Source organism: Syngnathoides biaculeatus, chromosome 8 (genome assembly GCF_019802595.1).
Source record: "Syngnathoides biaculeatus isolate LvHL_M chromosome 8, ASM1980259v1, whole genome shotgun sequence".
Classification (NCBI taxonomy): Eukaryota; Metazoa; Chordata; class Actinopteri; order Syngnathiformes; family Syngnathidae; genus Syngnathoides; species Syngnathoides biaculeatus.
The window spans coordinates 21,248,565-21,276,363 of record NC_084647.1 but is presented as its reverse complement, the minus strand read 5'-3'; the positions used below and the strand labels follow the sequence as shown (position 1 = coordinate 21,276,363).

The 27,799-nt window shown below is 41.0% G+C and overlaps 2 protein-coding genes across 5 annotated transcripts; one reads left to right on the top strand and one right to left on the bottom strand.

Moving 5' to 3' along the window:
• Nucleotides 1–364: 364 nt before the first annotated feature.
• Nucleotides 365–18,434, bottom strand: LOC133504525 (protein Smaug homolog 2). The gene is made up of 13 exons (XM_061826830.1): nt 18,146–18,434; nt 14,013–14,499; nt 13,237–13,713; nt 12,916–13,152; nt 12,737–12,846; nt 11,846–11,932; nt 11,386–11,653; nt 8,955–9,040; nt 8,210–8,325; nt 7,893–8,091; nt 7,638–7,764; nt 5,103–5,186; nt 365–5,014 (listed from the first exon to the last, which is right to left on the bottom strand). The coding sequence occupies exons 2-13, from the start codon at nt 14,206–14,208 to the stop codon at nt 4,986–4,988; spliced, it is 2,016 nt and encodes a 671-aa protein (XP_061682814.1). The 5' UTR covers nt 14,209–14,499; nt 18,146–18,434; the 3' UTR covers nt 365–4,985.
• Nucleotides 17,638–27,685, top strand: LOC133504527 (glia maturation factor gamma-like). Of its 4 annotated transcripts, none has more exons than XM_061826835.1 (10): nt 17,638–17,704; nt 19,469–19,607; nt 19,700–20,113; nt 20,703–20,727; nt 23,017–23,095; nt 23,187–23,230; nt 23,308–23,357; nt 23,851–23,933; nt 26,143–26,216; nt 26,604–27,685. In XM_061826835.1, exons 4-10 carry the CDS (start codon nt 20,725–20,727, stop codon nt 26,712–26,714), a joined length of 444 nt encoding a protein of 147 aa, XP_061682819.1. In that variant the 5' UTR covers nt 17,638–17,704; nt 19,469–19,607; nt 19,700–20,113; nt 20,703–20,724; the 3' UTR covers nt 26,715–27,685. The 4 variants fall into 4 exon arrangements, with proteins under 4 accessions (XP_061682819.1, XP_061682818.1, XP_061682816.1 ...); XM_061826834.1 differs by lacking the exon at nt 17,638–17,704 and adding an exon at nt 18,590–19,400; XM_061826832.1 differs by lacking the exons at nt 17,638–17,704; nt 19,469–19,607; nt 19,700–20,113 and having other exon boundaries at nt 20,373–20,727.
• The last annotated feature ends 114 nt before the right edge of the window (nt 27,686–27,799 follow it).

Genomic DNA, 27,799 nt, shown 5'->3' with positions numbered 1-27,799 from the left:
CTGGTTGCCAGCCAATCGCAGGGAACATAGTGACGGACAACAGTCGCATTCACAATCACACCTCGAGGCAATTTAGGATCTCCCATTAACGCATGTTTTGGGGATTTGGGAGAAAACCCATGCAGGCACAGGAAGAAGATGCAAACTCCACACAGGGAGGGCCGGGATTTGAACTCCATTCCTCAGAATTATAAAGCCAACCTTCTAATCAGCCGCACCATCAATGGTCAAGTAACATATTTGTTCCCCCATCATAGTTTTCCCATTCTTTTATTTTCATTCTAGTGCTAGAACTCCTTAGTAAAACATTTGCAATTTATTACTGAGTCACGCAATAAAGATCCAAATGAACAGACACGCCACAGATTCTGCTGCAAAAAGAACTGAACCTCTTTATTAGGACTGTCAATGACCCGACGGATGCTGCACTTCAGACCATTCACAAATGGGACTTGCAGTTAAAAAAAAAAAAAAAAAAAAGGAAAGAAAAAAAGCACGTGATGCACAGATTTCACAAAACATAAAATGTCTGGGAAGTCGTCAGAATGAAATATAATTGTGTTAAGACAAAAACAACAGCCCAATTGCATTCAATTCACGAATCAAGCTTGGCAGGGTCATGGATGATGTCAATGCGTCTACGTCTGCTAGTGCAGCAATGGGGAAGGAACCATTTTAGTTGATATCCTTAAAAAGCTCATAGAACAATATTTGCCAACTAATGTTCATCATGTACACTACTTTCAAAAAGTTAAGAATATTGAGCTTTTGGCTGAAACTTCAAGATGAACATAAAATACACTATGAACTAACTTAATTTGATCTGCACATGTCCAGCTGTTACATGTTTTAGTGCTTTTTGGACAACTTGCTTCCACCAAAAAGCTGAACAGCAAATTTCACAACAGGTGCTTGATTCATGGACTCATACATTTCCTGTTTCAATTCGACATGACTTTTCACATTTTTATATCTTGAGACCAAGATACCGAGAAACATTTAACCAACAAAAATTATGTTCTCAGAGGAACGTGACCACTGAATTTAAAGCGTCAAGAATGTCACCTCCAAGTTGCAACAGAGACAGACGGACTGGAAGAGTTACAGAAAGGCAGATGTGGACATGAAGGGAAATCTATTGCACCTGTTTTGAATTTTGCCAGTCAGCTCTTTTTTTTTTATAGAGAATAGCGAGTTTGGTTAAAAGCCGAACCATTGACAAGTTAGAAGTGCATTCAAAAGTGTAGCAAGAGAACCTGTACCTGTAAAGTTTAGAGGTTCATCCTGAAATTTGAAACAAGAGCCCAATATAGATACATTTTTGTGAGTAGCCTATTATGCACAATTGTGGGCTTTTTATGATCGTTTCGAGCTCGAACAACTGCCACGGCAGGTCGGTTCCCCACCCTTGTACTAGTGCCAAAAACACACAAGTTCGAAGTGCATTACTGGAATGTAAACATAAGAGTACTCCTTGGCCTTGTATTGTTGTGTAGTGTTTCATAGATTACTCATCACCGACTGTGGCTCAGAAAAGCGTCGCCATGCCCTGCTGCAGCTTCATGATGGACATCGACTGTACCGTGCTCTACTGCAGCACCTTGATTCTGGAAAGGACAATCTGAGCCATATGTAACAAGTCCTAAAAATGTCAGCTGTCTTTGTTGAGGTCCTTGTTGGGCACGAGCGTGATGTGTTTTTTTTTCGTTTTGTTTTTTTTCTTCTCAGTAAGTCAGATGTATTCAAGAGCCTGCTCTGAAGAAAACCTAACTGCAATATAACGCGACAACGTGAAGCCAACGTGTTAAAAGATCCGCAGATGCAAAAAAAAAAAAAAAAAAAAAATTCCACATAATATGACGTGGGCTTTATCTTATAAAGATGTAAACAGGCGTTATAAACACACATACACACACACACTTTTAGTTGCAAAATGTCTGCTCACCACGTTGTCCTCTTATCTACAACAGTGCTGTATTAGTGTGGCAAAAAACATGCAATTATACAAAGTAAGCATAAGTTATCCATATCGAGGGAAAGTTTAAAAAAAAAAAAAACAGGTTTGACTACGCAGTGGAACTTCCAAAGTTGAACTTCTGACAAAACTTGAGCATTTAAGGCTCAATAGTCATCATATTCGTTATCTCTGTGAGATAGGAACGTGTTGGGCTGCTTAGTTTAAAATAGGAGTGATACAATTCATTAAATAATTAAATGGAGCTAGGAAAGGCTCCAGCACCCCCATGATCCCTGTGAGGATAAGCAGCTCAGATAATGAATAGATTGGATTTCTTTAAGGCAAAAACAGTGTGGCTAAACATGTTGCTAGCAACTAGAACCCATTATCTAGAGAAAATATTACAGGAATCTGACTCTTTCACAAGTTGTACAAGTAGTGGGGTCTCTGGACTGTGTGCCCACCGCCTAGCAACCACGCTGCAATTGCCAAGAGTGTAATTCTAACTCCAAGCATGAAAATTGATTACCAAGTAAATGTTTTGTTAGCTGCCTACTTCTGAAAATTCCATCGCATTCTATTTTCCAAGCAGCTTATCCTCACACGGGTCACACTGGAGCGCTGGAGCCTGCCCCAGATAATGTGCATGGAAATTTCACACGGTTAAACACGCCGGTGGTAGCTTGATGCAAGTGCCATTCATTTGAAGTCTGGCTTTATGCACAGATTAGCATTAGCTTCTGATCAGTGGGACATACTTGACAAGGTGGGGGGTGGCAGTGTATTTGTGTTTGGTGATGGGCCAACTGCATGCGCCACATACTCGGTTCAGCACGGAAATTGACAAGTGAAATTTGGAGACGCGGCACCGAGGTGCTTCCTCCATGACGGAAAATAGAATCCATGCTGTATTCGTGGGGGGTCGCCTGTGCTTTGCAATTCTCACTTGCTGTTTTCGATTCTGGGTTGTCAATCCAGTAACCCCTCAGTCTGCTGCTAATTGTCATGGAAACCAAATCCATACTCCTGATGTGTGGCAAGATCAAAGCTGGCTCACGCGCATGAGAAAGGGCCAATTCGGTCTAATTCCAAAAAACAAAAGGATGTGTGAAGCCTAATAGAATTCTTGATTCTTGGGGTATTTTGAAAGATCTCAAGCATGTGTTCAAAACACCTGGGAACAGTTTACATTTGCGAAAAAAAACAAAAACAAAAAAGAATGACATGTCTCTCATAATAAAAACACCTGTAAAGTTATTGGATGATGCTGAAAACAGAACTATTGAGCAAATTCATTCACATTACATGATTTTCTCTGGGAAAACATGAAATTAGAATTACTTTTGATTCAAATTTGGGGAGTTCCACTGTCGTACTTCTCTTCGCTTTTTTTTTTTTTTTTTTTTTTGACTAGGGGTGCTGCCACAAAATAAAACCTTGAATGGTCATCCCTGCCTTACAAAGCAACCAAGCAAACAAAGTGGGCCAAAAGAGAGACCATATTCAAACATACATGCACCTCCGCTCTGCCACATTCCAAGACAGAGGCCGGGGTTAGAAGATCGCTTCTTTTGTTTGTTTATTATTATTACTATTTTTTTTTTTAAACGACTCAACACTGATACCACGCGATAATGTTGAGGGTTGACTGAAACACAGACACTAACAAAAAAATATGGACATCTTGGAGCACCTTGCAAAATGCATGAGTCATCAAATCGTCACGTGTGATTATATAGGGTGTAGTTTGGGGTCCCAGCGTGGGTCACGGGTCATTTTTTTATTGGCCAGTTGTCAAGAGTGTTAGGTATATTCAAGATTCTTTATCAATTGATTGAAGAAAGGGTTCCACCGTCTTTCTCATTTATTTATATACAGTTTTATATGAATGTTACGACAATACAGGGGGTCCTCGGTCCACAAGTTCATTTTGATGTTACAAAGTTGTTTCTTACCGTTGTGCAAGTATAATTTGTCACCTAGTTACCGCTTTACTTGCTGTTTTTCATTGTATTGTTTTGTATTTATAGCCTATTAGTATTTTTCATACAAATATTTGGTATTATAATTTCAGTACAGCTTTAGCACAGGTTCGTGAATGACCACGACACATTTTGATTTTTGTACAAATTTGAGTTACGCTGGCACCGTAGGAATTGAATGGAGTCATAAATGCGAGGACCCCCTGGACTAAGGGGGCACTGGGGAGAAACCATATTTCAAAATCAGCTCTTGTGCAAAAGTACAACCCTTTGCCGACCCTAGCTCCTCAACACAACGCGAAAATTCATCATCATTGACGCAGTGGGAATTAAAAAACAAACAAACGAAAAAAAAGATAACGGAGGCAAAGAGCAGCTGAGCATGCTCCAACTGCTTTTTAAAGTTAAACCATTCTGTTACAAGTAAATCCTTCCCGAACGAGCCATCGACCGATCAACCCTTCTCTTTGGCTTTAATGGAGAGGAGGAGTCTTTAGGGTGGAACATTGGAAAAAGAAAAAAAAAAAGGCGACGCCTGCTGTTGAGTTCCGCGCTCATTCTCTAAAAACACGCCTGGAGAAGACCGTAAGGAGACTAAACCTTTTTGAGAAGCCGAAAGGCTTCTTAAAAAGTGTCTTCTTTAAGCCAATTACAGTCTAGTGCCGTATGGATAAAAGTGCCTTACATCTGGCCGATCTACACGCGAGGCAGTGCCGAACTGTGAGGAAGAGGGAAAAGGAGGACAGATACTGGACCGTTTTTAAGACAGCACCGATCCTTTTCTCTCTTACACAATTGCGCCATGTCACAGTCCTGCAAGTGACACGGTTGTGAACCTTCCTCCCTGTCCTGCAATATAATAATCTGTATTCCATTTTTCTTAATAATAAACTTAGTTATATATAATAAAGTACAAAAATATTAGCGAACATATACACAGTTTTTTTGTCATTATGTAGTGACTGCTTTGCCTGGTTTACTCGAGCGTACGTAAAATCTTTGTGCTGGGTGATGAGGAACTTTTCTGTTTTTCCTCTCCTCTTCTTTCATATCGTCGATGTCCGGTCAGTTCCATCTGCGATGGAGACGAGAACATTTTGAGACATTTTACAGGGACCGCTCAAGAGAGTTCGGATGGTGTGAGAGCAGCGAAGGACACTCACCACCTAAGGCGTGTTCCGTCATACTGAGGCACAGCGACTCCAGCGTCGGGTTGATCTCCAGGTCTGCGCCTGGAACTTGGCAATCTAACAATGAAACAAGCGGAAAATTATAATTCTGCGTTATATTGATTGCTTGTGGGATTACTAAATTCGTATTCTTCATCATCTCCAAATCCTCTGCATACAGAGCAGCATGTGAGTAATCCGGAAAACAAAACAATTGACTTCCTCTGCATGTACGCTAATGACCATCACTACGGTTTGATAACGTGATTGTTTGAAGCCAAAGTCTTTATTCCAGGTATTGCCAGACAAAAGTTAAAATTACATAAATATAATTTAACCAGACAAACATATAGTAACAGAAAAAAGAGTAAACATCACATTTCGCCATCTGTGGTGGCTCTCTGGTAACATCTTGTGTTCAACAAAAAATAATGTAGAAATTTGAATTGCCGACAGCTGCATTGTCACAGCCCCCTCCCCCATTCACCGGAACCATGTAGAAGTACTCAGAACTATTTTACTGAATGCGGAAGTCGGTAAGTCACATATTTGCTCTAAAAAACAATGTGTTTCTGTTTGAACATTAAATATATATATATTTTAATTCATTTTTAACACAATATCCCAACTTCATTGGAATCGGGGTTGTATGTTCTGCCAAGGTTACCGTATGTAAACTTATGTGCACAACTGTATAACTGCATTAAGACTGAATTTGAGATGTCAAGTTATTATCCAACAATACAGGAAAACCTTAAAGTCACCTTCTTCTTCTACATTATACTTGTACGCTAATATTGTATGCCACACGTGTTGCACAACCTCACCAACTAAAATGAAAAAAAAAATAAAATAAGTCATTGGTCATATTCCAGCAACAGAACATAGCTCACCCTCTATGCTGGAGACATAAAAACAAGACAAGGGGAGCAGCGCTTGGCTGTAAACAATCTGGCACAATCTGCACGGCGCGCACACGTTCTCATTTGCCAGATGCCACACAGCAGATTTCTCTTCGAATGGCCTTTTTGTGTTCCAACATAGTCAAACGATGACTTCTTTAATGACACCACCTCGCCTCTAAAAAAGTATGCGGCTGTTTCCTACCTTCTTTATGGAGATCTGTGACGATAGGAGTATACTTTTATTTTCCCCACAAAGACAGATCCTATAAGTGTCTTGTACAATTTGTGAAGGAAACTTCTCTTTCTGTGATGTGTGAAACACATCGTTTGTGTGAAGACACAGAACGTTGTGAGAACTTAAGCAGACTCACTTTGAAAGGAAAATGTGCAGAAACACAGATACCATAATTTTTGAATATATTGCTGATGGTGTTTAATTACTCAACTGCAAATGGAAAAGGCATCTACTTCCCAACCTTTACTGAGCCAAGGCATTTTCTTTAAAACTCATTCACTGCCAGTCCTCCATGTTAACATGGATATTTGAATTTTATAGCTGTCAATGCCAGTGAATGCATTTTAATTTCATGGCACATGGACAGAGAAAAATGTCACAAAATTTATACAGTCCAAATAAAGTACATATGCTAGACTGTATAAACTGTGAAATACAAGAAAAGTAATGAAATCCGTCCATCCATTTTCTTAGCTGCTTATCCTCACAAGGGTCGCGGGGAGTGCTGGAGCCTGTCCCAGCTGTCAGCGGGCAGGAGGTGTGGTACACCCTGAACTGGTTGCCAGGCAATCACAGGGCACATTGAAACTAACATCCACAGTCACACCTACAAGCAATTTTAAAGTGTCCAATTAATGTTGCATGTTTTTGGGATGTGGGAGGAAACCGGAGTGCCCGGAGAAAACACATGCAGGCACAGGGAGAACATGGAAACTCCACACAGTGGGGTCCGGGATTGAACCCAAGACCTAAGAACTGTGAGGCCAACGCTTTACAGCTGGTCCACCGTGCCGTGAAAGTAATGAAATGAGGGTTGTATTAATTCAAGCAAAATATTTATTGTAAACTTTGCAAGCCTATAAGGAAAAAAAAAACTAATATTTTGAAACTAATGTATCTATGCTACCTATACCTATGGAATGAAAGATTACTCATAGCCAAAAAGAAAACTTCAATAAGTTATAATATCTTTCTTGGAGCAAGTGTAAAGTTGTTATACAAATACTGCCTGGTAAGAAGATATATTGAGAGACAAAGAGAAAGCATATTTTGCCTTGATTTGAAATATTTGGAAGGATGGCAAAGGAAGGATGTAAACATGCATCAATGAAAAAAATGGTCTGAGTGAAGGAATAAAGGTGGTCAGGAAGCAAAAGATGCCAGAAAAAATGGGCCTGAGGTAGAGGAAGGCACAAAAGAAATCAGATGTGAAGGAGAGACAGTTTGAACAAAAAGAAGGAAGCCTGAAAAGTAGGTTTTGGCAAAGAAAGGATGAAGGTAAATTATTATTTTTTAGGGAGTATTTGGGTCAAAATATTTGAAAACTACTTTATTAGAGAGACTATCTGAAGTATGATAGAGGTGGGTGGGAGAGGCTTCATACAGTACCTTGCTGTTGGAACATGAGCATGGTTTGCTGGGAGGTGTGGACAGGAAGTGAGTGGGTCCGTTGCACAGAGCTGCGACTTTGACTTGGCATGCTGTTACTTCCCCCGGGGTTGGCAAACCACAGGCTCTAAAAACCACGAGAAATTCACCGATGAGTCATGTCAGCCAGTGTCATTTGCCTCAAGTCACTGAAGCTGCAATGATCACAAGAGTGGAACAAAATGACAGGTAGCACATTGAGCCCGATGTACTAACTTGTCGGCCCTGGCCTGCCAGCGCAGGGTTAGTGAGCGTGTGGCGAGGAGAGGCGCTACCGATGCTGCCGGGACTCAGCAAACCCATTCGACCAGCCTGGAGTCCACGTGGTGTTATCTGGAACTGCCTCTGGCCGCGTCGGCCCACGCCTCCGCTCACAGAGCCTGCTGTGGGGAGGGAGTTGGACCCGTAGGTCCACCTGGAGCGTGGAAAAGACAACAAGGCGAAGAAAATAAGGAGAACTCGATTTTCACGTAACATGATGAAAGTACTTGACATCAAATGCTGGTTAGCTTTCGAAGGCATGCTCAGTTCACCCTTTCTGTCGGTACACAGGCATGTCCAGCATGGCTTTCCGAGGGACCAGGCGGAGCAGTTTGAGGACCTGCTGCTTCCATGAAACCAGACGCTTTTTGTGGGTTTCAGTGAAGGCCTTAGAAGAAAAAAAAACAACTTTCAGACAACACACCTTGACGCATTCAGTCACTTTGCTTGTGGTGATAATTGTATTTCCTCAAATAGCGTGGCTGTCTGCAGAGATGCCAACTTAATATATATATAGTTACAACCAGAGGTTTACACACACTGTGTAAAAAGGTTCATTTTTTGTCTCAGTCTGAAGTCAAATGAGACTAAACCTGTTTAAAGTCAGTGACAGGTTCACCAATTTTTTTTTTAATTTTGTCAAATGCCACAATAACGAGAGAGAGAACTTCTTAGAGAAGTTCATATTATTTTCTCCGAGGTCAAAAAATTGCAATCGACCTGCAGTGTGAACATAAACAGTCTCTAAGATGTATGGAACCTTAGCACATAGTAAACAAGTTGTCTATGCGGTATTAAAAGTTATCATACTTTATGTGACAACTGTGTTTGTTTTGCCTAGTCTTCTTCTGTTCTCGCAGTATTTTACCAATTAGTCCTTTTTTAATTTCTTCCCGTTTCATTTGACATATAATTTACTGTAAACATTGCTAAAGTCTCCACCCCGTCTGCTGTTGAGTCAATAAACACACTCCCTGGCCAATATTTGCTGAATATAAATCAGGTACACACACTTACCTCGTGTATTAGACACTTCTCAATGAGCTGCAGGTAGCAGCTGATATTCTCCTCATCTGGCCTGGACACAAGCAACTGCGTGCACACTGAAATAAAAGAAGTGAGTCTATTCATGTGGAATGAGCGGAGAACACTGACAAAGATATTGAATAACTAATATGTCGTGCATTCAACAAGAGGAAGCACTTTAGTGTACTTTGAGTCAGTTACCGGTAAATTCTGGGAAAATCAATAATAACAGGAAAACACAGTTTGACTATATTACAGCAACATTAAAAAAAAAAAGTATCTGCATTTGAAGTTATGAGATCAGCACCAAGGGGTTTCATTCCATTATTGAGAGGAGCATGCAATACAGCAACAGGATACCAGTGTAGAATGGAGAAATCTTAAAATAGAAAGTTGACGAACAAGAGCTGTCAGCCACGTGTTAAACCACAGGGATCGGGGCACGTGCCTAATCAACATCTTATTCGGAAGGCTGAAATTGAGTTCCCGTGGTAACGACTTCCAGTTTTGTTTCTATCGAGTGAGATGAGGCCACAGAACTGATGACCATTGGAGCGCAACCGGCATTCATGAATCACTGCCGTGTTTGTTTCTCGCCGTGCTTCCTTTCCACGCTGTTATCTTAAATTGTTCTTTTTACTAATTGTTTTGAACCAAGCTTGAAGCTGGTAAAAGTTCAATTTAGACACTTCAATGAACCTACAACTGGCATATTCTTGGACATGCAAACTTGTCGCAGAACATGCAAAGTCTTCGTCGGACACGAGGAGAGAGTTGAACCCTGCAAACCTGGACTATGAGGCAGACGTTAAAACCCCTATTATACTGTGTTTCTCCAGTTTCTTATGAAAAATGTTTGTCTTTTTTTATAAGACTGGTCATGTCAATCTCGAGACCTACAAAAGATCAATAACACTGTGCCTATGGAGAACATGAGTAGCCTGCACCTGCGGACCTGTTCTTAAAAAAAGCTCACTAGTAATCGGACATGATGATCTCCTAAGAAAGTTGTAAACTAATTACTTGAACATGTGCACAACTGATTCATTGAACTAAAGTATTGTATATTGACATTATTTATCTTGTTATATCATAGTTCAGCTTTGCACGATCATGATTTTCAGGGGCCATCACCAATCAGCGAGTTACAAAAAATCCATAACCAATCACTGATGGGATCACAAGTTGAGTCTATTAATGTGACCAGTTAATTTTATTGTATGTACTTCTGTACTTGAAATCTCGAAAACATATATTTGCAATAAATGTATCTTTTCTCGTCTTTTCTGCCAGTGAGGCATTGTAACAGACATAAATAAATGGTCTTTTATTAGATGGCAGAAAGAACAAAGAGTAATTAATGTCCACTGTTTGGGACATTTTTTTTTTTGCTTGTGTGCTGTGAGGCTTTTTAATTGTAAAATATGTGCCTTGGCTCCATAAAGGTTGGAAATCACTGCTCTGGTCAGATCCTGTATTCTAATTAGGTCTAATCTAGATTAAATGACAGAAATAGTGGGTGTTAACATAGTGTAATTAAATTACTTTATTGTGATTACTTCACACAAAGCAAAACCTTAGCGCACGATTCGACAACACATGCACGTTTGCTTACAACCTTTAGTGCGCCACGTATTTTGTTCCCTGCATGCAAGATGGATGGTATTAAAAGTATGTGAACATACCTCAAGCAATCCTTGAATGAAAGTCCTCTCCTGAGCACCAGTGACCACTGACACCTCCCCCCCCCCCCATTTTATTCTTACAAACACACGGCGCGAGCCATTATTCTTGTCGTCGTCATAGTAACGAGTGTATCCAGTTGTGTTTTGAGTTCAGAAGATATAGTCAAGTGTTTAAAAATAAAAATAAAATAAAGTGTTTGCTGAACCGCTTATCCTTACAAGGGTCGCCTGACTGCTGGAGCCTATCCCAGCTATCTTCGGGCAGGAGGTGGGAGACACCCTGAACTGGTTGCCAGCCAATCGGAGAGCACATACAAACAACCATCTGCACTCACAATCAGACCTACGGGCAATTTAGAGTCTGCAATTAATGCATGTTTTTGGAATGTGGGAGGAAACTGGAGTGCCCGGAGAAAACCCACGCAGACATGGAGAGAACATGCAAACTCAAAGTAAATTCTGATCATTGTTGATAATTATTGCTAGGAACCCTCCACAAATAAGACGCACAGTATTTTTTTCACAGTTGGAAAATTCTCTTCCTCTGATTCACCATCAAATTTGTGTCATTGTGACTGTTAGCGTTTCTCTAAGAATGCTAGGATTTGGTTACATACTAAAAAATTTTTTTTTAATACTGTCATTATAAAATTTACGCTAGATGCAGCATATTGATAAGTGGTAGTTTTGCTTGCTGCTTAAAATAAAAAAAAAAATAAAAAACAGGCATCTCTTACCCTTCCCCATGACTCGAGTAAACTGGCCGGCAATGTCGCCATCCGAGATAGGCGCCGTCGAGGAGTCTCCATCACAGGCTGGGGTGCTGTGGGAATGGAATCCCTCAGGGGCTGATTCTTTATCCGTTGCTGACTTAGTCGGTTCTGGAGTAGCGCTGGCCGGCTCCTGCAGGGTCTGCGACAACGTGCTGTACGCCTTGATGGGCGTGATGATGATTTGCTGCAGCTCCTGCAGTGCATTGCGCAAGTTTCCTCCTTCCAAAATGTCCTGCAGGCACGTGAGAAGGAACATTAGTCGGTCACAAGAGTCGGAGAAGTACCTAAAGTACAACCAGCCAGCCAACAGGCTGAAGAGGAATTTCTTGCCCCAGCTGAGTTGCAACTTATACGACCAGTAATTATTGCCTTCTGATTGGTCCCAGAAGACGAACTAATTTAGACAAAACATTATGTAAATTACCTTTTCCAAAGATTTGAGCACACTTTGCCGCTCACGCAGTTTTTGAATGCTCAAGGCAATTTTATGCCGTGCTCCCTTGGTGACATTCTAAAGAGGAAAGAGAACAAGACAGTGTCTGAAGCAGATGTGTCATTTCTTGCCCTAACCATCTACAATTATTATGACACAACAAAACGTAATCACCATCTGTTTCATTGAAGCCAAGGAGCAGGGACAACAATTGTCCCGCCGCTATGTGTGACTGATGGGGTACATTGTTTAATTTCACGCCTCATTGAAAGGTGATGTATTATCAGGTTTAAGAACACAATCGTTTATCATTGATGGGACAAGAGGAAACCTGCTTGTTTGAGTTTATTAGGGCGCTGGGTGAGCAGGGGATTATCCCATCTGAATATGGAGGTGGGCATACACCCTTAAATCTAAACCCCACAACCAGTCACAACAAGTTCTGTTTCCGGTTCCCTAGTTTTTGTCCTTCAAACGCAGTATACAAATTCAAGATATTATAGTCACACATTTTACTATAACCCTTTAGCAGCTCACTGAGCAGAAGTCTCTGGATACGCTGTTTATATATTTCAGCCTCAAAAATTTTAATGCTACTTTTTCAACAAAGTTCAAATTACTGTTTAATGGTTAACGTCACACTTCTCTACTTTGCCATCTGCAGCAGTTATAAAACAACATGGAAAAGCGAAACAATTTAGTAGGGCTAATCCTTTAGAGGAGTGCAAATGTCCTGTGATATGCTGAAGTCTTGAGAAATTTGTCAAGGCTCAATTTGGGGCTGTTTTGGAATTGTACTACCTAATTAATGCCCATTCAAACTTTGTAATTCCACTCTAAACTAAGACAGCTCTTTGTTTAACTAAAACTAGTCTTACAAACCTGTGATTCCAGATGATGCTCCGTGAGAATCATCATCTCCTCATAGGTCATTTGGGAAAAAAGTGATGCATATTTGTGAAGCCGGAGACTTTTCAACCACGCGGGAACATCTGGAACAAAAAGAATCGACAGGTCAATGTAAATTGCTGCACCGCCACAGAGAGCGCAAGTCTTCTGACCTTTCATGCCACTGCCATCCTCCTGGAAGGTGTTGCGTGCCGAGCCCTGCTCTTCCGTCTGCTCGCTGCCTGAGGAGGCCACGCTACTCTGTGGGGAGAGGGGGGCGTGATCCGTCGGAAGGAAGTTCTGCCGGCCCCCCGTGTCATCCTGGCTGAGCCACTCGGAGCCACAAGCCTGGGGGCTCGGGGGGATGATGGATTTCTTTAGAGGGCTTGGCTGCATCTGCCCACCTAGTCCTATGAATGAGGAGAGGGATGAAAACGGTAAAAAAAACAACTCTGTGTTATATGCATTTTCGAAAGTGTGAGCTGTCTATAAACCTGTGTTATTGCTGTTGACAGGAGAGGACAATCCGCCCGGAAAAGCCAGATGCCCATTGTGGCCTGCAGGAGACGTGCTAGACGAGGGAGACTTGTCGTGCCAGGCGTGGCCGGGCTCCAGGGCCTCGGCCGAGCTGGGCCACTCGTCCGAGCCCTGACGCGGGTGGTATGGGCTGGGGGGCGGCCGTGTGGACGGCGCGTAACCGCCCGATAGATGCTCCTCTAAGTGGTTGAGCCACATTGCCAGGGACGTGCGGTCCTCCAGTGTGGTGGCGGGATGGATGAGTGCGTAGGACAGTAGCTGTCTGCTCTCCTCCACAAACAAGCTACTCTCAATGGTGTGACTCAACACCTTCTGCAGCAGCTTCATGTACTCACATTTGGCCTCGCAGTTGCGTGGCTGCAACAAAGGCAGATGGGACAAGAGCAAGGACACCACTTTCTCCTTGGGCTCCTGGTGCCACTGGTTAACTACGGCTGAAGAAAGAGGATATTCATTTAGTCCTGCTTCTTTATTATGTTCAAAGCACAATTTGGATATACGGGGGAACCTTCAAAAATGGCGACAGACCTCAGCATACCTCAGTTCATTGATTTTAGTTTGGAATTTTTTCTTTTTTCAAATTTTGGTCCTCTGCCATTGCCTATCCAGTTGTTAATTTTTAATGGAATGTCAGTTTGGCCATAAAACATATCCCTGTACTAAAACAAAATTGGAGCTTTACCAGCATCCCAGGTTCCACCATATATCAAGATTGAAATATATGTTCATCTACCTGCATTGTTGGCCTCCGCTTCAAGGATATGAATCTCTGTGCAGTCCGCCAACCAGTGTTCAAGGCATATGTGTAAAAAGCGAGCCTGTGTGCGGGACACCCTCTTGAGGAGGGACAACAGCGCCACTGTCTGTTCGCACTCGTTCCAGCCCTTGAACCAGTCCGTGAGAATACCTACCTGGTCTCTGAACATCATGGCGTGCCTCCGTTTTTTTAGGTAAGGAGCTCAGGAATGTGTGAGGGGGATGAAGGGGGCAACGGGGTGGGGAAGAACACTCTTCAGGGACAGACAGGGTCAGTCTTTTCCCCAGACTCCAATTCAGAGACCCTCACATGGTTCACGTGCAGCAAAACATAACAGAAATCCTGTCAGATCACCCTGTCCACTGGTTTTTGGGGCCGGTGGTTCCTCGTAAAGTGATCCTGACAGGAAGAGTCGAAAGAGATTGTAGAGTCACTCTCGCATGCTCAGGATCACATCGGTTACCTTAAAAAGCAGAAAAACACGATGTTAATGTTTTAATTGTGAACGAATTTCACTCCATTCATTTTAATAGCACTTCCATAGTTTTTCCCATCTGATTTTAAGCAAGAGGCCGGGTATACCTTGGAGTGGTCAACAGATAATAACAGACAAACATGCTTTCACATTTACATTCGCAGCTATGAACAATTTAGTCTTCGACAAACCTAACATGCATGACTTCAGAAGGAAGCCGAAAACACTGAATACTTGTGTTGATACCACGGAATACAGCCCGTGAACGCTGAGTGTGCTTAATGTTTTTGGGGCTTTGTGCAAGACCTCCTCCTGGGTTTTATTTGTTTCTAGAATCGCACTGTAAGGTTCATATGGCCCAACCCTAATTTAGGAGTTCTTTTGGAACCAAATCGAGGGCAGTCACTATTGAATACTTTTAGAGTTGATTATTCCATTGATTATGCCAACCAATAATGAAATGACAGGTGTCTGTCTCACACACGCCGACTTTCAATCAGACTATTCAGCAACCAATTTATTTATACAGTCATTTTAGTTGGTAAATCAAATAATGTTTCTGAAAGGCACCATGGATGTGTTGTGTTTTTCAATTAGAAATATAAATTGTGTGGGGTGTGTGGACTCCCATGCAAGATAAGTTTGAATATGATTACTTCTGAATACAGCCACATGCCATTTTTAAGAGGGAGTGTATCCTTGTGCAACTAGATTTATTTTTATTCACTTTATTTTGACTTTATTTAACCAGCTATAGGACCAGTTAAAACATCTCCGTTTCATTGGTGACCTTTCCAAGAAGGCAGCAAGTTCAACATCAAGTCCGAGTCAATCACAGTCATTTACTTCAGTTTATTTTTACTTCCCATCTCAAAAAGATACATAAATAAATCAGTTGAATTGCACATCGAATAATAAAACAAGTAAAAATGATGTAATTCTAGGTGACATAAATGATCAAAAAAGTTTTAAAACTATTTATCTTGGTGATAAATACTAATCATCTGACATTTGAACAGGGTTGTGTATATATACTTTTTATATCCTCTGTACCCTTGTTCCTGTTTTTGTAATCTGCCTGGTGAGCCTACAGTATTGTGCTATTTAAAAAGTGGAAAGAATGTATTAGATCATCTCGGAGCTGAATTAGCCTGAATGGTATTTGACTAAGTTTTCATATTAGATGATCTTATTGATTATTTATTTATTTATTTTAGATTGTGCGAGAGTTATGGTAATGTTAAGCAATATCTTTATTTACGCATTCATATTTTATTTAGTTATTTTTATTTTATTAGGCATTTATGTGCTGATGAAAAAAAAGTTAATCACTTGTTACTCATTAGTTTTGTGTTTTTTCCTCTGAGTACTTTCTTACACAAAGTAATAATTTGGAAGACTACTTTTTACTTGAATCATATTGTTCTAAAGTAACAGTACTCAGGTATATTTGTTCTACCTTCCTATGCTAGTTATACAATTCTGAGGCTCCTGCAGATTCAATTACAATTACGTATTCATATTACGTCTTCAAAGAACAAATACTTGGATGATATAACGGAATATTATTTTTCCACAAGTCGATTATGATGCAGTTTCTAGTTTGGTATGTAACATGTCAGAAAATTGGGGGGAAAGATTGATTGTCGTTTCCAAAGTAAAAGCAATTGTTTGCAAATCTCTGATTTTAATCAACCATAGATTAATCTGCTTTCATGAGCAAGTACAGAAATCTGAAAATATTTTCCGTTGAGAGGTTGAAATCAGACGATTGGAAAAATTGAAACAATGCTCTAAACCATGTGTCAAACTCAAAGCTACAGGGCCAGATCCGGCCTGCCATATTATTTTATCAGGCCCGCAAAGGTAAGTAAAGGAAGTAGACATCCATGATTCTTGCTGAGATTTGAACCAAAATTTCAGATTGTCATAGGAAATAAATAATGTTGACCAACGCAAGCCTTATTTTTGGTTACCAAACTCCTTTTACAGGAAGTTGAAAATATCGTTGACTAAGCTATTCTCCTTGACTGACTTTCAAAATAATAACAATAATGTGTTCGACACCTATGCTCTGAATGATTCATCAATTAATATAATAGTATGTAAAATGTAACAATGTAAATCACAGGGCATCTTGAACCAGATCATTAACTTGGTCATTAAGTGAACTTAGTTATAAAAAAAGAGGCGTTATAATGACTTTGGATGAATGAGAAGGTCCAAATATAATTGCATGAGCGTTTCTTTAGTTTTCGTGGACACTTCAGATAGTTTTTAACTGGATTGAAATTGCTATGACAGATTTTTACTAAATGGGATATATTTTGCTAAACCAACTTTTTTAGTCTAAATGTAAAAATGATTGCACACATCCGCAAATTTTTCTGCTGAGAGGCCTGATATCCTGTCTCGAGCTTATATCACTAGCAAATATCTCCGGAGCCACCACTGCCTACATAGCAAACACTATCCCTCACAAGTGTGTCTTCTACATTAAGGCAACTATTCAAGGGGGCAGTCTTTGCTAAATATGAACAAAGCATGTTTACAACTGGGTCAAACAGACGTAGCAGTCAGAGGGCCATTTTCTGGATACTCGTATGACAAAACCAAGTTGCGTTTTTTTTTTTTTTTAAATGACATTGACACTTTTATACTCAGTTCACGTTAGGGAGTCACCACACGGAGGTCTAACTAGTCAAAATGCGGGCCCTCTTAAGTTATTTGGACCCTCAGCATTAAATAACAGTCAAAGTTTCTCTTTTTGCAACAGAGCTGATACAGTTTGATTAGTCCTCTCAATTACCCACATCGTTTAATCGATTTTAAAATATGTGTCTAGTTATAGATAGCAGAATTCATGTCAGTGTCACAGAGAGCCGATTGCTCACAATGTATATTTTTAGGCATTATATCAGCCTTGCTGATTAGAGGATGTCTGAAGAACACAATTTACTAGTAAATTTCTTGCCACTCAGTTACTAAATGGTTTATTCAAGACCCTAATTCTCCAAAATATTGCGGTCGGACAGGTCACGAAGTGACATTTTTCGAAGAAAACATTACGGTATTCATAAGCTGTGTAGCAGCCTGGAAAACTTTTTTTAATGGGGGGGGGTGTATAAAGTTTGATTACCGTTGAATGCCACATTAACGAACGTATGGGTAATTTTATAAGAGGTATTAAGAGGTAAGGACCTCTGACACCTGTGGCCACTAAAAATATAGAAACCCTCACACATATGACAGGGTGAAAAGCAAAACTAATGTAGCACGTCAAAAACGCACATACCGCTACAAAACGGTAGCCCCCGTAATATTAAAAAATATATATAAACGGGATTCGCACAGCGACAGTGGTTTCGGTCAGCAGAGTGTTCCCGAGTATAGTCAGTGGAGGGTAAAAAAGTTGCCCTATAGGCGGCATAGAACGCCAGAATGAGCTAGCCAACGCGAGTAAAGTCGGCCTTGCTAATGATGGGGGGATTTGGTATTGTTTTTCGTTGACGCTGTTGCTGCACATATTCCCCCCGCAACAAACTTCGACGACAACACAACGTCAACTAAGTTAACAGCGACGGCCCTGGGGTTATTACACAAAGATATACGTAGAAGATTCCAAGTTGCTTACCTTTGTCGGTTTGTCAGTGCTTTTAGCAAGCTAAGGCTAACGCATAGCTTAGCTCTCGGGTGCTAAAGGCTAGCCTCGTAGCTTAGCAAGTTTTGCTAACAATAATGTTGCCTTAGCTGCGTGAAGCGTGGATTCCGATCCTCCCTCGTGGTAGCGTCCATTAGAAACAGATTCCCCTAGAAAGTCGAACAGTGTGCGTACGATAAAAATGAGTTTATTACAATAGAACAGTGGACGCCTGGTTAGGAATGTACTTCGATTTTTTTTGGAGTTGGCGCATGACGTAAGTGAATGGCAGGCATCTGACGTCATACGCCTGTGCGCTACGTCATGTTTTCAAACTGCAACAAAAGTGCTCAATGAAAAATATGTACAGTATTAGTTTACCTTAGTTTAATGGAAAACAGAAAACGTCCGAAGACTAAAGAGAAAAAAGTACAAAACCTCACCGCCCAAAATTTTGACTTTTTTTCATCGCAAGAGTCAATACAGTATTGCAAATGTAACATGAATCATTTGGATTAATTCACTACAACACTATTAATACATTTCGTCTGCACCATCACATAGATAATATGAACCAAAATAATTTATTATATTATGAGAATAGTTTTAATTTAGAAAATCAAAAATAAATGTTGAATGCTGTCAAATCTAACAGAATTTTAAAAGATGGTTGACTATTACCAGACATAGCGCTTACATTTAGGTAGAGACATAAATAATAAAAACCTTGTTTCATAATATCTATTTTATTTTACAAATTATCCATAAAAAAGCCAAATTTTACCAAATAGGCGGCACGGTGAATCAGATGGTAAAGCGTTGGCCTCACAGTTCTGAGGTCCTGGGTTCAATGCTGGACCCGCCTTTGTGGAGTTTGCATGTTCTCCCCGTGCCTGCGTGGGTTTCCTCCGGGCTCTCCGGTTTCCTCCCACATCCCAAAAACAAGCAACATTAATTGGACACTCAAAAATGCCCCAAGCTGTGATTGTGAGTGTGGCTGTCTGTCTCCATGTGCCCTGCGATTGTCTGGCAACCAGTTCACGGTGAACCCCACCTCCTGCACGTTGAGAGCTGAGATGGGCTCCAACACTCCCTGCGACCCTTGTGAGGATAAGCGGCTATGAACATGGATGGATGGATGGATGGATGTTACCAAATAGAGTATGACCCTATTTGTGCAAAACGTTTGCATGACCTCATTATGATCACTGCGATCTCTCCCTTGAAGCCTTTGAACACCTTGAAGTTGGTACAGGTCAAGCTTTTTAAGTCTGATGGTCGCAGCAGGCCTTCAGCTGAATGATTTATCATGGACAGATCCCCTTAAGGCGGCATGGTGGACAACTGGTTAGCACAGCTGCCTCACAGTTCTGACGTTCCAGGTTCAAATCTAGCCTCACCTGTGTGAAGTTCTCCAGGTGTTCCAGTTTCCTCCCACATCCCCAAAACATGCATGGTAGGTTAATTGAAGGCCCAAAATTGTGAGTGTGAATGTGAGTGTGAATGGTTGTTTTGTTTTTAATTGTGATTGGCTGGCGACCATTTCAGGGTGTTGCCTGCCTTTCGCGGACAGCCATCTGAGACAGGCGCCAACACACTAGTGGACCTTGTGAGTGGAAGCAGTTCTGAAGATGGATGGATGGAGATACTGTTGAGAAAACTGGCATAAACAGCATACATTTCACTCCACTATATTTTACGATATTCGTAATGATTTGCTATAATCTGTAATGTGAAGATGACACAAGCAGTGTTCAAAGCACACCTGTTTAGTCGAATCCTGCCAGCACGGGGTGCACTGGGTCTACACAGCATCATAAAAGACAACTAAAACCAGTAATTAAAAATAATTATCAGTGAAGAAGAAGATGGGTGAGAACCCTTCTTATGTACCTGCACAAGAAACTCCATTGCGCAAACTTGCATTCCTTTGCTCTGTGTGCTTGGCGGCCTCTTCAACAGGTAAGCAATTTGCAACATGAATCCATTTTGCTACTGTTTGGTTTAATTATATTATCCAATTGTGTCCTTTAGTTTTGATTCTTCCCAAATGATTCCAAAGGTTATGGATGACAAGATGCAATTGGCGCCGATTTAGATGGGCTTGCAAAAACAGTGCATTACTTTTTTTTTTTTTTTTTCCAGTTTAAAGCACTGTGTGAGTGTTGATGATGTTTTGCAAATATATTGGTTTTTCATACTGCAGAACTTCATGCTGCATTCCGAGACTGCTGCTCACTTGGATCTTCTGTAGCCCAACCTCGGTTACCCAGCAGCCTTGATTAATGTTTTACTATTTTACTTATTCAGTTTCGCTAATTTAAGTCGATGTATGTCGATGTAATGCAAAATCTGACTTCTGAACAATTGCATTTTTTTATATGCAGTGCTTTGAAATTCCTTCTTTACAAGGGGTTATTGGAACACACCCTAGTATTCAACAGGTTTTTCCTGCTAGAACTGATCACCAACCTATGCCTTTGAGCACTCGTATAAGAATAACACTTTTTTTCTCTCTTTTTTTTTTTACATGTCTGTCGAAATTGAGAAGACTGTGGAAAGAGATCAGGAAAATGGTCAGTAAACCCGATCCAATTCCAGGATAATATTCTCACATACTTTTTTTTTTACACATATGTATTTGTGTGTCTGTGTGCATGCGTGCATGTTTCCCAACGTTTGAGCCAAGGCACACAGTTTATATTTGAAGACTCTCACAGAACCCCACCACACAAAAATGTCACCATTTCAGGTTGTCAAACATGTCGCAATTTCAAAACTTCAATTTAGATAATGACTATTATATAAAATAATAAAAATCAAAATAATTTATCTTCTAATCTGATCCAGGCATAAGATTTATCACCTTTTTTTAAAAGACAATGTTCATTTGTTTCAAGCTAATTTTTTACCTGAAATGGGTAGACAAAATGTTTTCCAGGCAGGACATTTTTTTAGCATCTACTGGCCAGTTTTATTTTTATTTTCTACATGATGCGTATAATTTTTATGAGTTTTGACTAGAAATATAATCCTTGGTAAGAGTTTGAGTTTTTGCAGGGTATCTTTTTCTGTCTTATATGCTTCAAAAATACATCTAAAAAAATGCCACGTATGAACGTATCTTGGGATGACACTTTACAGAGACAATGCAAATACTTTTCCTTTCTGCTTGTCCCATTTGGGGTCGTCGCAGCGTGTCATCTTTTTCCATCTAAGCCTATCTAGTGCATCTTCTTCTCTAACACCAACTGCCCTCATGTCTTCTCTCACAACATCCATCAACCTTCTCTTTGGTCTTCCTCTCGCTCTTTTGCCAGGCAGCTCCATCCTCAGCACCCTTCTACCAATATACTCACTCTCTCATCTCTGAACATGTCCAAACCATCTAAGTCTGCTCTCTCTAACCTTGACTCCAAAACATCCAATTTTGTGGTGTCCCTCTCATGACCTCATTTCTAATCCTATCCAACCTGTTCACTAAAAGCAAGAACCTCAACATCTTCATATCTGCTTCCTGTTGTTTCTTCAGTTCCACCGTCTCTAATCCGTTCATCATCATAATCCTCACCACTGTTTTATAAACTTTGCCCTTCATCCTCGCAGAGACTCTTCTGTCACATAGAACACCAGACACCTTCCGCTAACTGTTAAACCCCACTTGGACCCGTTTCTTCACTTCCTTACCACACTCACCGTTGCTCTGTGTTGTTGACTCCAAGTATTTGAAGTCGTCCACCCTCGGTATCTCTTCTCCCTGGAGCTTCACTCTTCCCCCTCCGGCCCTCTCATTTACGCACATACATTCTCTTTTACTTTGGCTAATCTTCATTCCTCTCCTTTCCAGTGCGTACCTCCATCTTTCTAACTGTTCCTCCGCCTGTTCCCTGCTTTCACTGCAGATCACAATATCATCTGCGAACATCAAGGTCCAAGGGGATTCCAGTCTAACCTCATCTGTCAGCCTATCCATTACCACTGCAAACAGGAAGGGGCTCAGAGCTGATCTCTGATGCAGTCTCACCCCCACCTTAAATTCTTCTGTCACACCTAAGGCACACCTCACCATTGTTCTGCTGCTATCGTACATGTCCTGTACTATTTTAACATACTTCTCTGCCACACCCGACTTACGCATGCAGTACCACAGTTCCTCTCTTGGTACTTTGTCATAGGCTTTCTCTAGATCCACAAAGACACAATGTAGCTCCTTCTGACCTTCTCTGTACTTTTCCACGAGCATTGTCAAGGCAAATAATGTATCTGTGGTACTCTTTCTTGGCATGAAACCATACTGTTGCTAGAAGATACTTCTGTCCTGAGTCTAGCCTCCACTACTCTTTCCCATAACTTCATTGTGTGTCTTATCAACTTTATTCCTCTATTGATCCCACAGCTCTACAAATCATCTTTGTTCTTAAAAATGGGAATTAGCACACTTTTCCTCCATTCTCATACCATACCAGATACACTGGGCAAAAACTCTTTTGCTATTGATTTAGCTAGCAATAGCTCTGAGGGCCAAATAACCTAATACAGTAGCTACGCAGTATGTACATTTACATATCTCCATAACATTAAGCAATTCAAGAGAAGGCATTGAAGCATTGTCATGTGGTCATCTGTCAACTAAATAGTCCGGGTTGTAAATTAAGAATTAGCGATTACACAGCAGCAAATGTGTGTCGCGGTTCTGACGACTCGACACCAGATCACTGTAGCAGCCCGTCTGACCCACTTGGCAAAGTGACGGCCATGTTGGGAAGGTTGCTGTTCCCTTCAAAGGGAATGCATGGCAGTTGAAATGAAGTCGCGACTTGCTCATTTGTACCGTATATGTATATGTACTGTATATAACCCTACAGGCATTGATGGGACCAGAGATCGATGACAGCCTCAAGGCAAAGCTGGAAAATATTATTAACCCCCAAAACGCTCTGATAAGTGAGTGTATTTTCTTTTTTTTTTTTTTAAGAAAGTTTGTAGTTCAGTGTCATGGCTATTGATATGTGAACGTATATGACGTTTCTCCCAGTGAAAATGGACCGGATGGTTCTAATTTTCGATCAGGAATATGAGGCAAGTTGAAAATGTGATTCCTTTATTTCTGCCCGCAATTTCACATTCTCCGTTATAGTATTATATTTCTCTTTTAGAAAATCTCACTGGATGAGTTAAGAAACAACCTTCCCAAGCAAGAGCCAAGATATCCTAAATCCATGATAATAATGTTTTAGGTTAATTTTTTGTTGTTAAAAAAAAAGGGGGAGGGGGTGTTGGTTTTGCTGTAGTGTATTCATTATTTTACACAATTCCCCAAAAGTAAGACTACTTTGCATTCTTAAAAATGATCTCTTATATAGAATTTTCATTTTATTTTATTGAATACGTTATTTTACCTCCTGAAAAAGAAAACGTTCAAGTTGCTCTGCAGTTGTGTTTAAGTTCCTCTATCAAATATGTAACTATATTTTATTGCATATTATTTTATTCTGCTTCCTAAAAATAAGACATTCATGTAATATAAAAAGAAGAGTTAAGCCATTATATCTTAATAATTTAAAATTCTATTTTGTACGTTATGTGAAACTTTCAGTGATTGTGCAGTTTACTGCCAGTAGTTTTTTGTTTAGTGTAAAACATTTTTTATAACAAACTCCATGATTTTTACGCAACCCGGTTCCTTGACTGTCACGTAGGATCATTGCTTACCCTTACGATCTCATTGAGGATGGCGAGATAAAGGCATGCTACAGGACCCTTATATTCGTCAGCCCTAACGGTAAGTATTTACGGTTATCTCACTACGATCACACAACTTCTATAAAGCTGACTTTGAACTGAATTCAGTGCACGTGTTTGCGTTGGGCTAGGATCCTCATGGATTTTATCGATCAGTTGGGAGTTCTTCGCTCAGGACCTTTTCATTGAGCAGCTTGCACTCACAACATGGCTGCAAACAGAAGGTCATTGTCACTGATTTGGTCGATACTGGATATCGAAAAACCTTTCCAAACACTCTCTTGACTATTTTGCCAATAAGCGACTAGCAACTTGAATTCCGGCTAAGAAACAGACAACATGAGTAGCATCATTTTCATATTGTTTTTCATGTACCAAGAAAGGAGCCCGCAGGTGGATTATATTTTGTGCAGACGATGTAATCTGAAGGAGATTACTGATTGTAAAGTAGTCGTAGGGGAGAGTGTAGCCCGACAGCATAGGATGGTGGTGTGTAGGATGACTCTCGTAACAGGTAGGAAGAATAAGAAGATAAAGGTAGAGCAGAGAATCAGGTGGTGGAAGCTGAGGAAGGAAGATTGTTGTGTGGCCTTTCGGAAAGAGGTGAGACAGGCTCTAGATGGACAGGAAGAGTTCCCGGAAGACTGGAATACTACTGCCAAGGTACTCAAAGAGGCAGGCGGGAGAGTACTTGGGGTGCCTTCTCGTAGGAAAGGGGAGAAGGAGAATTGGTGGCAGAACCCCAAAATACAGGAAGTCATATAAGGAAAGAGATTAGCGAAGAAGAAGTGGGACATGGAGAGGACTGAGGAGAGGCGAAAGGAATACATTGAGATGCAATGTAGGGCGAAGGTAGAGGTGGTGAAGGCTAAGCAAGAGGCATATGACGCCGTACACCAGGTTGGATATGAAAGAAGGAGAAAAAGAGATCTACAGGTTGGCCAGACAGAGGGATAGAGATGGGAAGGATGTGCAGCAAGTAAGGGTGATTAAGGATAACGATGGAAATATGTTGACTGGTGCCAGTAGTGTGCTAAGTTGTTGGAAAGAGTATTTTGAGAAGTTAATGAATGAAGAAAATGGGAGAGAAGGTAGTGTAGAAGAGACAAGCGTGAATGACCCAGAAGTGGCAATGAGTACGAAGAGAGGAACTGTGATACTGCATGTGCAAGTCTGGTGTGGCGGAGAAATTTGTTAGAATAGTACAGGAGATGGATGTATGAGGGCAGCAGAACAGCGGTGAGATGTGCCGTAGGTGTGTCAGAAGAATTTAAGGTGGAGGTGGGACTGCATCAGAATCCGCGTTGAGGCCCTTCCTGTTTGCGGTAGTAATGGACAGGCTGACAGATGAGGTTAGACTGGAATCCCCTTGGACTATGATATTTGCAAATGATCCTGTGATCTACAGTGAAAACAGGGAGGAATGAAAATTAGCCGAAGTAAAACAGAATGAATGTGAGGGGCGGAGGAGGAAGAGTGAAGCCCCAGGGAGAAGAGATAGCGAGGGTGGATGCCTTCAAATACTTGGACTCAACAATACAGAGCAATGGTGAGTGTGGTAAGGAAGTGAAGAAACGGGTCCAAGTGGGGTGGAACATTTTGCAGAAGGTGTCTGGTGTTCTATGTGACAGAAGAGTCTCCACTTGGATGAAGGGCAAAGTTTATAAAACAGTGGTGAGGCCGGCCACGATGTACGGATTAGAGACGGTGGTACTGAAGAAACAACAGGAGGAAGCAGAGCTGGAGGTAGCAGAAATGAAGATGCTGAGGTTCTCGCTTGGAGTCAACAGGTAGGATTAGAAATGAGTTCATGAGAGGGGACAGCCATAGTTGGATGTTTTGGATATTCGGATGGTTCTTTGGGCGGAATGACGCAGAGTCTGACGAGTGAGTTCCCCCGAGTGGCGGAGCCATGAGCTCACTCCCCGGCGAGCGAGATCTGGGGCTCGGGGAGCGAGCTCACCCGAAAATTCGTAATTGTCAATAAAAATCTTCTCAAAACATTAAATGAGAGAGGATTTAACATCACATTATCAAGATAGCGTACATAATACATGACCTATTGGATCCATTGTTACTCAAAACCACCAGACTTTTCCTTTTAACAAAAATGTGGCCGGAATAAATGACATCAAAATGACATTGACACATTTTTCCTTACTATTCAGCGGATCCGAAATAACTACCACCTGTTTTATTCTATAAAAGAGATGCATTTAATGTCCCCAAAATGTGCATTCAATCCATAGGGTGCAATCCAAGGGACCTGATGTCGTGTGCGTCCGCCGTTGATTTCGCAAGAAAGCAAATGGCTGCCACCAACGTAAGCATGTCATCATCTCGTTGCATACAATGAGTCCCCTGTCAGGGAGGAGCCAAAGAATGATGAGGCTAAATTATTTTTTTTATTTTTCATTTTCTGCTCCACTCAGTCCTTAAGCATCGACAACGTGGATGACTTGACCGAGCAGTGGCTGAAAAACAAGCTTGCCAAATGAGTTTACAAACATTTTCAATCCATTAAAATGCTTATAAATTCTGTCCAGTTTTTAAAGGCATATACTACTAGGGAATAAATGGATGAACCTATTTGATTTTGGCTGCTTTTTTTTTTTTTATGTATATATTTATCTTGTACTCCACTTCAGTTGTGGTGAGGGATTGTACTTCAGTCCAGTACCTGCATCGGTCCCATGACTTTTTCTTAAAGGGGTACGCCAACAGACACGGGGTTTCGCTTAGTGAGCTTGACGCACGCGCTGATGCCCCGGAGACGCCGGACCCATCCCTGCGAAGAACTCAGACACCCGATGCCACCTGACCAAGTGCGTGACGACCCCATTCTTCGCAGCAGCCCTCCAAACGCGGTCACACTCACCATTGAAGCGGGATGGGGCCGGAAAGGACAATTTTCACAGCTGTGATCACAAATGACATTTTATTATTTGCCAAAATGATACCCCGTTATTGCCTTTGTTCCTACAGGTGTCCCCAAACACGTCATGTGACTAAACAACAAGGGTGGATGATTTGACGTCATTTTGTTTTTACTGGGAATGTGAACCATATCAAAGATGATTAGAAGAAACTGACAGCACCCAAGAGTTAAATATAAGTGTCACAGCAAAGGGTCTTGATACTTACAGCTGTGATATACACATATGTTTTTAGTAATTAAAATTCCTCCGGGCACTCCGGTTTCCTCCAATATCCCAAAAACATGCAACACTAATTGGATACTTTAAATTTCCCCTAGGTGTGATTGCGAGTGTGGCTGTTTGTCTCTACGTGCCTTGTGATTGGGTGGCAACCAGTTTAGGGTGTACCCCGCCTCCTGCCCGTTGACAGCTAGGCTAGGCTCCAGCATTCCGTGACCCTCGTGAGGATAAGCCCTGAAGAAAATGGATAGAAAATTAAAATTGTATTTTTTTCCGTCTATATGAGATGGTGTGTTGATTGAGATTTTTAGAAAATGTCTGCAATACAATTGAGAAACTTAAGGGGTCTAGGATGGTGATGCAGGAGCGTGCTCCCATTTAACGAGTTTGAATGTGATTGGTTAATTCTGAACAGAGCAGTACCCCCGGTTGTAACAGTTTAACACAATGAAAGTAACCTTAATGGTGAAAAGTTTTGTACAATCACAAAACACTGACAGATGTGTAGACTTTGTATCCAGTGTTAACATTTTTTTGTCTTAACAGTTAATTTCCTCTATCACTGGCTTTGTCAAATGACTGAAGTGCTTGTATACTAGTGGTGCAACCAGAGACGGCGCAGTCTCTTGCCATTCTTAAATATGTGACTTCATGGTGAAAAAGGTCTATTGTGGAGTGCCAGGAAAGCAAGTTGGACTTCCCTGATTCAGCCTATTATGATTATTTATGGTATTTTTTTAAAGTAGAA